The 12883-nt window shown below is 32.6% G+C and overlaps 1 protein-coding gene across 1 annotated transcript; it reads right to left on the reverse strand.

Annotated features, from left to right (window-relative positions):
• Positions 1–419: 419 nt before the first annotated feature.
• On the reverse strand, positions 420–2780 carry LOC130445330 (leucine-rich repeat-containing protein 4). Its single transcript, XM_056780904.1, has one exon. The coding sequence runs from the start codon at positions 2759–2761 to the stop codon at positions 734–736; it is 2028 nt and encodes a 675-aa protein (XP_056636882.1). The 5' UTR covers positions 2762–2780; the 3' UTR covers positions 420–733.
• Positions 2781–12883: the final 10103 nt, after the last annotated feature.

Raw genomic sequence — 12883 nt, forward strand, 5'->3', positions numbered from 1 at the left:
TAAAATACAAAAATATAGACTTGTAGATAAGATAGTATAATAAAAGAGAATCAATTTTAGAATAAATTTATTCCCAATATTTATTCATGTTTGATTTATCATCATCCATTTGGTATAGTATTAATAAAAATTGAAAACAACATTTAAAAATATTATTGAGAAAGTGATAAATAAATTAATTTACAGACAAAGCAATCTCTTACCAACAAACGTTGTCTACTTATTAAAAAAATCAGTATGATGCACTATTTACTTTTCAACCATACAATTTTTCATAAATATAATTTCTTGTGAATTAAAGTTTATCGGGTTAATAAATAAAAATAATTATATAAAGTAACAGTAAAAATCTATATTATCTATGACCAGATATAACATTTAAACAATCTTCGACAGATAGATTAAATAAGTTGTTTTGAAGTAACGCTTATATTTTATTTTAATATATAGAAATACGTACCCCAATTTAATAATACAGAGAAACATATTCTTTTACAAACTCTATCTAAATCAGTCTTTTGACCATGTATACTCCAATATTATTCAACATTAACTACAATCATTATTCACAATATTCACATTTATATATAAATATCTTGACTATGAGCCAAATATCACACAGGGAAATAAATATATACAAGGTTTTTTTTTTCGTTCACAGCACTAGAAAAGTTGCCATTTTGAGCAACCTAAATAATACAGTCCATACTTTTTTAGGAACGTTTTAACCTATTTAAACATCGGTACCGCAGCCTTCTTGATATCCTTCATCGGGTGAATTCCTATTATTAGTCAATACTCTTTTTAAAGCAGTTACCGGAGGTAATACTGGTACCGCCCCTTTTTGCCACACTCTTAACGTCTTTGCGTTTACTGGTAAATTAACTTGAGATGCCGGTATTGAAACGTTTTCTGTTTTGTTTTCTACTATAGGAAGACCGTAATCCGAGGGATAGGAAGCTAAACGATTAGTTCCTTGAGCTAAACGAAAATTGAGTTCTTCAACGGAACCTCCAGTGCTTGTTCCGTCATGCATAATAGGCGTTTTATCGTTATATTGAAAACTTGAAAGAATAGCAGGAATCGTTTCGCCACTCCATAATCCAGATGGATACAACGAATCCGGATTTCTGCTGTATTCTCCGCTCATTGGTCTATCGAGCGACTCGGTTGAAGCAGGTAATTCTCCGCTTTTGGTGTCATTTATCAAATCTGGGTTATTGACTGATCCTGAAGATGGAGACACTATACTGGTTATTATACTGCCGTTTCCATTGTAATGAACTGTCGAGTAAGGAACGTCATTTAATCGAGGAGGTTTTTGAATCGGATTGCAGAAAGTTAATTCTCCTGGTGGTTTTCTTTCGGTGAAAGAGGAAGTTTCCTCGGGAGTATTGATAGGTGAAACAGATTTTCCATTGGGAATGTTACCACTGTTGACGACAGTAACTACTTCTACGTGACCTGGTGTTTTACTTTCAGTGAAAGGTATTCTTCTGAGTTTAATTAATAAAATTGATATGATGACTAATATGAATAAAATGAGAAATACTAAAGCAGCGCTTAGTCCTGCAATTTGACCATTTCCTAAAGAAGTTATTCCTAACGGTCTTAATGACACCCTTAAAGTGAAATTTGCTTCGGAGCTACCTGCTCTATTTTCTGCTACGCAGTAGAATTCAGTGGCGTCTCCTTCTTGGACATTCGTTAATACTAAATTGCTTATTTTCTCTTGTTTACCATCTTCATATATATTAATAAATTGATGGGGAGAGAAAACTGTATTATTAAGAAGTTGTTTTCCGTTCCAGTACCATTTAACTTGAGCGGCTGGTACAGCATTGATTCTACAAGTGATAGTAGCATTTTCACCAACAACAGCTTCTATGAATCTGCTAACTGGTAATATTTCCGGTTTACAAGCGAAATCATCGATATGTAATTCGGCGAAAGTTTTGTGTATAACTCGTTCAGGTCCTCCACTACAAACAGGATTTTCTGGATAAGGAATATTATTTCTTAGTAACCATTCTTTCACAGAACGTAATCTGCAATCGCAGTGCCAAGGATTTTCGTGTAGTTCTACTCCATGGAGTCGCGTTAGAGTTTCGACCGTTCGTAACCGTAGCTCAGAAAGTCGATTTCCGTTTATTTTGAGGGATTCGAGCATTTCTATGCCTTCGAACGCTTTCGGAGCAACATTTTGAATTTCGCAATTGGACAAATCCAATTTCACTAAACCGTGTATAGATTGGAAAGCATGAGATTCGATTTTTTGAATCGGATTATTAGAAATAATTAAATCACGTAAAAATGGGATATCTTTGAACGTTCCCGAGGGAACGCTAGTAAGAAGATTATGTGATATATCTAATTCGATTAAATTGGTAAGTCCTCTAAACGCTAGATTGTCTATTTGACCGATACGACAGCTTCTTAAAAATACTCTTTGAAGATTTATTAAACCAGTTCTATTGAACGCTTCTCTATGTAAAATTTGAAGATTATTTCCCGATAAATCCAAAACTTGTGTTTCGGTATCGATGCTGTCCGGTATAGCTATAAGTCCTCGTTCCATACATTCCACGGTCTGCTTACCACCTTTCCACTTACACGTGCACGCAGTTGGGCAAATACCTCCCATAGCACTAAACTCCGGCACGACACTCGAAAGGAAAAAATGTAGCCACAGCCACTGCACTATACGTAGCGACGGCATTATTATTACATCGACGGAGACGGCGCGTTTTATTACATACATGCACGAATTATGTTTGACGTAGACTGAGGGCTTCTTCTCTTCGGTTTGGCCTCGTTGGTCTCTCTTCTTACTGGTTTTGCGCAGTGGGGAGCGCTAAGAGCCGCATGAACGTACTGATTTTTACTTCGACCCTCTTTTATTATTGCATTCTTAGTATAAATGAATTATTTTCGGGTGCATGGTTGAGTTTTGTTTGGGTGTTTACTGTTCTTTTTTATTCTATTACAAGCTAAATGAAATTGTATACATATTCATAGCAGTAATACTCAGAAATATTCTAGTAAATAAATTGGTTCAAATATTTAATTTTTTCTAACAAATATTATATGAACTTGTGCAAAATATTTGTTCTGTTAATAGTGCACTGAGAAATATTTGTTTTGGTTTGAGAGTTTTTGCTCTCTTGGATATATGTTTTCCTAATTTTCTCAGATGTAATTTCAAAGAAATTATATAGCCTATATTTGTGTTGATTGTTTTTTAACATGGAATAGGAAGTTTTAACATGGAGGACGAACTGATTCTTTAAAATAATTGTGTACACAAAAAAAGCTTCTCCAAATTTAATTCGAACAAAAATCTGTTTTTCTTGATTATTATTACTTTTATCAAATTTATTATGAACTAAAAATAGTTTCTCAGAGTTTTTGTTGAAATTTGTTGGAAAATGACGATTTCAAATATATTGTGCAAAAAGGGGTTCACTTCGGTTTCGTCTTTCCGCACTTGACCGTTGCCCGAACTCCGCTCCGCGTCGTTCGGGACAACTGCAGTCGCGTGCAGGAAAGTATCACTTTCCGCACTTGTTAGGAAAATAACTATTTTCACATTTTGTTTTCATCAAAAATCTTTTTTATATCAGATCGGTATAAGAAATCATCTTTGTTGGATACAGTTAGAAAAAATATAATTTCAGTTCTTTTGGTCAAAAAGTATCACTTTTTAATTCAGTATATACAACAAATAGTTTCTCTCAGTTCAAAGAAACAAAGAAATTATCTAGTTTCCATTATTCATCTTCAATGAACTTTCAACATGGAGTAGAAAGTCTATGAAGACGGAATAATTATTCAATATAATTTTGTACATAAGAAGCTTCTCCAAATTCACTCTAGACAAGAGTCAATTTTTCTTGATTTCTTTTAATCAAAAAATCTATTTTTTTCAATGAAATCCGTAAAAAGGTAGCTCCTCTATGTTTAATTTAGATTAAAAATATATGCTTTCAATTACTTTTGAAAAAATTATATTTTAAAAATTATTATAAACTAAAAATAGGTTGTCTGAGTCGTTGAAAAGTAGTAGTTTCGAATACAATGTGCAAAAAATGTGGCTTCCTTAAATTCACTTTAGTCAAAAATTCGTTTTTCATATTTTGTTGTTCTCACAAAAAAAAATTCATATATCTTATCCCTATAAAAAGCTTCTCTGAGTTGGATCCAGCTAGAAAAAATATGATTTCAGTTCTTTTGGTCAAAAATTGTCACTTTTTAATTAATTATGACCAAAAAAGGTTTAATTTGGTAGAAAAATTCTCGTTTCTATGGAATTGTGTGAAAACAGTGCCTTCAAAATTTGTTTGTTTCGGTTGGTTTCGATCAAAAAACTATTTTTTTAATCATATGTGCTCCACTCGCCTAGTTTAAAAAATGATAAATGCTTCCAATCAATTTAAAAAAACTGTATTTTTGAAACAAACAAAACCAAAAAATGCTCCGAGTTCAGTTTACCAAAATTTTTTTTGCTTGATTTTGATCAAAAACTCACTTCTTCCAATCAAATACAACTTCATACAGTATAAAAATATTCAACCAGAAAATAATTGATTCCAATAAATTGTGTAGAAAGAGTTAAGTTCGTGCAAAACCTGTTTTTTTTATTTTTTTTTTATTTGAACACTACTTTTTCAATCAAATGTGTTCAGTATAGTTAGAAAACGCTCTAGTCACTTTGTTCGCAATACATTTTTTAGTTCTATATGAACCCAAAATGGTTTCTCTCAGTTTAATCCCGTCAAAATATGATTATTTTGAAAAATTGCATACAAAAAGTGCCTATTCTTTCAACAAAATGTATTGAGAAATACATGTTCTTCATATTTTAATAATTTAATTAGCGTGTTCTTTTCATATAGATGTTTTGCAATAAACAGTTTTCAGACTGTATTTCGAAAAATCGATGCGTTAACCTTACCTCTGTTTCTCGACAAGATAACTTTTGTTTCTGGTGTCAACAAATTCCACTTTAATGAGAAAGATCTCAGCGATTCTATTCTAGATCTTGATAATTGAGAATCCGTTATAATATCATTTAACTCGGCTTGATTAATTAAATGTGGAGTATAACCGTGAAGAGATATATCGTCCGAATCCCTAGAATTAGACTCAACTTCAACACCATTTTCATCATCATCTAATATATTTTGATTGAAATTACTAGTACAAATTAAATATAGATCTTTTGAATGTAAAATTGGCTAAATAATGAAGGAAATATCAAAATATTCGATACGTAGGATAGTTTAAAAGATGATTTTTTGGAATAAAAAAATTGTATTAAATTAGTTCTGCCAACATTTTTAGGTTTAAGATAGGTAGGTTCATCCATTTGTTTTGGAGTATTTGGAAAGAAAAAGTCACTTTCATAAACTAGTATCATCAATATAGATATTTCCAAGAAACAAAATTCCAAAGTAGTATCATTATAAAAGTTTGACATTATTTACACACACATACAAAATCAGAGTCGATGTTTTCTCGTCCATTATTTATTCCAAATTTGACATAAATCTTTAGTCCTCCTTGTCAAAATTCTGAATATTACTGAAAGATAAATAATGAACTCATCATTTCCATATAAAATACATTGAAACCAAGCCCCTCTCATTATAATGACATTTTTCCGACACCAACCAAATAATACACCAACTATTCGTCAAAATATATTGTTTGAGGAGCCTCACGCTCGTTAATGATTATTTGATAATTATAAATTGTAGAGAACGTTTGAAAAATCTACAAAGTCAACTTCTCAGTTAAACGGGAATAAATAAAATCGTAAATTAAATGAAAAATATAACTTTTGAAATTCTGAACAGTCCCTGTATTAACTGTAGTTACCTTCTGCGTCGTTATAATATTTTGTGAGAATCGAAAACGTTTTCAAAATTATATACGAAAGGAACAGCAGGAAGTTCCATCTTCATCAAGACAAGAAAATCTTTCTGTTTTATCCGTCTTTTATAAAGCTTCTTCGGGGAATGGACCAAGTTACATTGTAGTGAATGAATGGTGTATTATATAGAGACGCTGATTGTGCGGCACGTGCAATTTTTAAGATAAGAAAATATAAAAACTCTTGGCAGAGGTTATAAATGGAAAACTATCTCACATTTCATCATAATCCACTTTAATATAGTGAGTATTTAAGTTCAAGCAGCAATTAATGAAATAGTATTAATACTTACGAGACGAAATGTAGATCATAACTCACGCAAATTGAATGCTATATTTTATCTATAACTATCTAGATAAATTTACTAGCAACATTGAAACAATCATTCTCCTCATTAGCCTCATCGTTTTTGCTTATTATCTGTATAATGACAACAATAATATCGGTTGCGATATATTGAGAAGACGAAAAGTCAAATATTTTTTACTGAAAATTATACATGAGCATGAAAATAAAATTATCAAATATTTCTGACACTTTGACTTTCAAGTTAACACTCAATAAGTCGTGTAACTTAATAAGAAAAACAATGTTTTTGCCAAAAATCGATTCTATTCATAAATGTAATTACTTCAAGAGTGAAATAATCATTCCAAAGGGTTAGTGTTTTGCCTCAAAATAGGCTTCAGTTTCAGTGCTTGCTTCTTCATTTGAGTTGAATTTCTTGACGATGGGCATTTTTTAAAATCAGTGAATAGCCAGTGGTCACAGGGGGCCAAATCTGGACTATACGGTGAATGAAGAAACAATTCGAAGAGTAATGCATTCAATTTAACCCATCGACTTATGAATCGATGCATTGTCTTTGTGAAACAATGATTTTATCTTTGAAATATGAGGTATTTTTTTATTGATTTTTTCATTAAAATGATCCAACAACTTTATGTAGTATTTGCTATTTATTGTCTTCCACTTTTGGAGGAAGTCGATGAATAAGATTCTATCCGAAAATACTTCAAGCATAACCTGCCTTTGGACGCTTCGGACGTGCTTCACCGGCTGCAGTCCACTCAGATGATGACCGTTTTGATTCCGGAGTGAAGTGATGGATCATTGTTTCATCCATTGTCACATCCATTGATGTAAAAAATCTTATCTATTACATGTAAACATGTCCAAACACTGCTCTGAATAATCAACACGTTGTTGTTTTTGATCGACTGTCAGTCAACGCGGCACCAAATAAACTGCCTTCTGGTATCTTCACAGGCTTAGCTATCTCACTCAATTTTAAATTTACGATTAGATATAACCAATTTGATGTTTTCTGGAGTAACCATCTCAATTGGACGCCCAGAACGTTCAACATCATCGGTGTGTTAATCCTCACGTTTTCATTGAAAGAGAATTCAACCCGCCTAGGGTGTTTTCTGGAAATGCTCGAAGATTTTGATGAACGAACAACTATCCAATACTAGCGAACATTAGTCATTTCATGTATGATGGAGCTTCCTCGCACTAGGTGTTATGTGTGCGGAAGTACCTTAATGTTTATTTTCAATATATGATTTCTTCCTGTGGATTCTTCTCAAGACTTGCATTATTGCAAGAAAACCACCCACCCTTCTCGACCGAACTGCAGTTGAAGAATTCCTCATTCCTCAGTCCTCTTCGCGGACTGCTTGACATGCTTCGACCTGCCTCTCCGTTGAGAAGTGCATTGATTAAGATGAGCTACTTACAGTAAACTTTTTTCGAATCCCTTTTGTAATTTCTTTTAATAAATTCATTTTGATGCTACGGTTTTTTCTCATAATGCAAATTTGTTGCCTGACTTATGCTGATGTATTAGCGATAACTTTCTAGCTTAAAATAGTCCATGTAACTTATTGAGAAATTCTATAGTTAAATTAATATGTTTATATTTATTGATTGAAATAACTTATTGCATCCAAAATGGTCTTTTGTGGTACGAATTTCTTATTTTGTTTATGATATTCATAGTTATATAGTTTTAAACCAAATATACTTGTGGCTTATATTAGAAAATACAAGAGGAAGGGCTCAAATTATACCACACAATTGTTCAATTGTAATCCGGTTTTGTAACCGAAGTATTTTAATCCAACTAAGTATTTTCGCCTTCTTACCGTTACTAATAACCGGATGTTATCACAAAAGTACTCAGTAAACTAATCATGGAGATATAATGCATAGAAATTATTAGGGAAACCACCCGTCAGTAACCCTCTTTTAGCTTTTATTCTATTGTTGGAATTTTCATAGTTGAGATCTTTATGTACACCGAAATCTATAATTTTCAAAGAGTGAATTGAAGCACACAACATCAACCAAACCTTAATTGTCAAAAATAGTTATTGGCTCGAATTCTGTATTGTTGAATTCAATCCCATTCAATAGTTTTATAAGTAGTATTTTTTTATTTAGTAAATTTTTCGATTATTTTCGTTATTTAAATTTAATGAAAACGCATAATACGCAAATATTTGAACAGGCATTGGAATTTTCACATCGACAGCCTCAAAAAGGAATATTTTGAAACAAAAGAAAATTAAAGAGAAATTAAACACATAATATATAATTCACCGTTTACTGGATTCCTCCAAAAACTTATTTTCAAAATAAAGGCGAATTAACAAATATACAATATATTGAAACATTCCAGACTGCTTCGATTTGATTTAAAATTCTCTATGCGAATAAAAATATATAGAGTAGTAATTTCTAAGTTAACACCTTGTATATTGAATATTTCATATGTTGGAGTGAGTATAAAAATTATTAGGATTCCAAAAATTATCTACGAGTCGGCCTCATTATTCATTTAGCAAGATGATCGAATCTACGAAAACACTAAAATAACTAAAGGTGTTCTTCAAAGAGATACCCTGAGCCCCTTGTTATTCTCACTCCATCTCAGAATCAGAAGCCTACTTTAAAAATAATGGTGATAGAGGAGTAAATTTGATTATTTGCATTTTCTCAGTTAGAACTGGAAAGAAATTAATATTTTAGAATTCTTCTGTGAAAAAATTCGAGCTATAAAAAATCCCAGTAAAACTAATATAATGGTTTTCTGGAGAAATAGTAATATGGGTCGACATCCGCAATTTCGTTATAATGAAGCCATTATAAAGCTTTCGAATACCTATGAGTACTTGGGATGGAATATTAATTTTTTAAAAAATCTAAAACAACCAGAACAAAAAGCGAGACTCTTACAACGACCCATTTCTAGAAATATAAACTAAAAGTGAGTATATAATGGCTCAGCTCAAGGAATATCTGTATAACAGCGTTGTACTTTACAACTTCATATATGCATGCGGTGTTTGGACTTTAAAATGCTTAGAACAAACAGAAAAAAGCTGAGAATAGTTTCTAGAAGAACCTCATATTTCTTCAAACAAATAAGCTACTGCACAATAAAGTAAGCCTTAGAGCTCCTTCTAAGGATAAAGGTTGAGAAGCCCAAAATGTATACTTATAGAGCATTTCTGATCCAGTTGAAGGACCCTTCTTACAAGTTTTTTAGTTAATTTCAACTTAATCGGGTTGAAGTCGGGTGAATGTGACGGCCAAATCTTTACTTCTATTACATTATTGTTTTCTAATTCTCCCAAATATTCTTTGCACAGCTTCGAGGAACGTTTTGGACTATTTTCATTCCTTCAAAATACCTCCAATTTCTACCAGATCTTCAGTCGCCCTGCCTCCAAAACATTCAAAAACCATCACCGAGTCAACGCCGTAATTTACAGTCGGGATTACATTTGGTTCTAGCATCCATTTTTCCTTTGACCTGTGCACATATACTCTTCTCCTAGACACAAAAACCTCAAACTGTGACTCATCATTCCATAAAACTCTCTCCCACTCTTCATGCGTCCAGTTTTCATGTTCTTGAGCTTACTGCAACCTTCATTTTATGTTGACGTCTTAACAGAAGTTGCTTCATCGCTATCCTTCCAAAAAATCTATCTTCTCTCAATTTTCTCACAATCTTCTTTTCACTGTAGAAGTTCTAAAAGCAGATTCCGAGATTGATTGATCTAAGCTGCCAACTCCGGGCACTTGAGTCGTGAGTTTTAGTTTTTCTATCGCCAAAGTTCCTTGTGCTTGCATATTGTCTCATGTTGTAGTCCACGTACTGGGAGAAATTCAAAAGTTAGCTCGAATCTTTCCAAATCCAAGTAAGTTTTTCAAATTAATTTGAGAGAGCTTCATTATTAGAAATTTTCATACAATAACAACATCCCAAACGGCAATATTTGGTTACAACAATATGGTGCCCTACCTCACTATGCGTGTGTGGTGAGGCAATACCTAAATAATGTGAAGATGGATTGGAAGGCGTTTATAGAACAAAACCTGACACTATTCTGGAATTAAAAGATTACCACAGAGATAAGAAGAATTGAGCAGTCAACGATTCAACAAAATGTATGGCAATGTTTTAAAAATCGCATAGCTTGTTGTATGGAAGTAAATGGGCAAAATTTCGAGCATCTGCTGTAATATCCTTTACTGTATGTTATCTAAAATTCGTAATTTTCCTTCTTCACAAATGTGGATCTACTTCTAACATAACACCAACATTTAAAGATTTCAAAAGTTACAAGTCTGAATTTGGGACAAGTTCAAAAAGTATAAAAAACAGCACATTCTTGCCTCGCATAGAGCTAACTGGGACCGAACTATAGTCATAAACACCGAAGTAATAATTCACTGTTAAAAAATAATGAGTTGTAACTTATCGTAGTCACCGACAAAATATTAAGATGCGCTAGTATAAAGTAAACAAATAAAGGGCACTCATATTTTTGGTTTGTAAGACACCGTTTCGACCTTAGCTTGACAACATGAAAGAGAAATTAGTTGAAATGATATTATTTTGAAATTGATTGTACTATAGAGTGGGCAAAAACTTTTGACCGGTAGTGTAAGTTTAGATTTTTATCATTCAAAATCATGTCTTACTCATTTTGAAAACTCTCTAGCACTGTAGCGTTTATGCGCTAGCTGATATAGTACATAAACCGTTGAAGAAATTTTTTTGTAATCGTATTTCTGCCATCCCTCAAAAATAATGTACTTTCCCATTATTCTGACTTATCAAATGAGTTCTTGATGTTCAATCCCAAGCAATGGACTCATTATAATATTTTCCCAGCATTCAATGTAGAGAACTATAATTGTTAGAGTAACATTTTGATAAATTAAAATATCTAGTAATATCTGTTCTTATCTTGTTTTATTTCAAGATTTCCATATATTGAATTAAATAGGGAACAGAAAACAATTACTGGATTCCCATCCGAGATTAAAACTATTAAATTTTTATTAACCAACTAGACATTTTATCAGTTTAAATACGACATATACTTCAAACAACAAATAAAAACTTCCGCTATAAATTTGGAATCTTAAAGAAACAACCTCAGTTTGTGAACATTTTTATTGCTGCTATCGTATAAAAGTCATAAATAACTTCGTTTTTCCGGCGAGACATATCTGAAAGAGGAAGAGAATGAGTGATAGGACGAAACGTCGTCTTTTATTCTTGAAGAATGTTCTTATTCTCCTCTGATTTGGATAAAAATGTTCGAGGCAGACATAACTCGCCCCCAGCATAACAGGAACAATATTGCAGTCGTCTTATTTATTTGGTATTTTTATTCAAATATTTCATGTTTATCATGTTATTATAAGACCGCATGACGATACCAATTCACAATTCAAACTATATAATAACTATAATTTATCGATTGAACATTTTACATGACAAGGTTTGGTTAAGAAATTACATGATATCAATAATTATAATGCACTCAGTTGATATACAATTTTTACGATGTACTATAGCGGGTTACACTTTTCTATCCATACACTAGTTTCCCTGGATAGTTCTGCCTTTGATTGTCTATTCAATCCCATCCTTCCAGGTTCTTGACGGTTTTTTATTTTACAGTTGATACATTAATTCTTTGTTTGGCCACTTGTTCTGCTCCATAATCATCACATGTCTGTACCAGATCAGTTGTTTAGTCTGTATTCTGTCTGTCTAATCGACCTGGTCGATCTTCTCTAGTGGTTTATTTCAACAGCCTTTATTATTTTCTTCTGTCTATTCGTCATTTGCCAGCACTCGCATCCATACTAAAATGGGCTCGACTATGACTTTGTATTTTGTCATTTTTTAGGTTGATTTTTTCTGACCAAAGCAATGAGTTCCGAAGCTTTTTTCCCTTCTTGCACTACTCTATTTCTTACATCTTCTTCCATTGTTCCATCTTCCGAAATTATGCTTCCTAGGTATTTGAATTATCTACATCGTCTAACCTACCAGCAGAAGTTTCCTGAATGTATATTTTAAATGAAGTTGGTGATAAACTGAACCCTTGTCTCAAACATGCGAGATCGGCTTCGATATGGTACTTTCGAGTTGACTACCTTTTTGACTTTTTGTATATGTTCTGAATAGTTCGAAACAAAACACTTCTAAGGTCAAATTTTGTCAATATATCAAACAGCATCTTCAACGGGACCATGTCATAAGCCTTTTCAAAATCGACAAAAACGAGGTGAGTGAGTGAGTTTTATGTTTCTCTAACATTTGGTGTGAAACGAGGAGCCTTCATTTGAATGGTGATTAAGTACGAGTATACAGTTGTATCAAACTTACTAAGAACCAACAACTGTGTACCCATCCAAACTGTATTTGCTCTAAATTATCAGTTGAGTAGCTGGGGCTTACTTAAAGACGCTTCAGAGTTGATTTACAAGAACTCATTTAAGAAAGGAGTGGAGATACTAGAAGAGAGGTAGAAATGAATTGAAGTGCTTGAGTGCAGAATTCTAGCTTGAAGAGAAGAATTGAGAAAACAGTAGAAGACCAAGAAAAATAAGTAGGTCATGGGGCTTAAA

Source organism: Diorhabda sublineata, chromosome 6 (genome assembly GCF_026230105.1).
Source record: "Diorhabda sublineata isolate icDioSubl1.1 chromosome 6, icDioSubl1.1, whole genome shotgun sequence".
NCBI lineage: Eukaryota > Metazoa > Arthropoda > Insecta > Coleoptera > Chrysomelidae > Diorhabda > Diorhabda sublineata.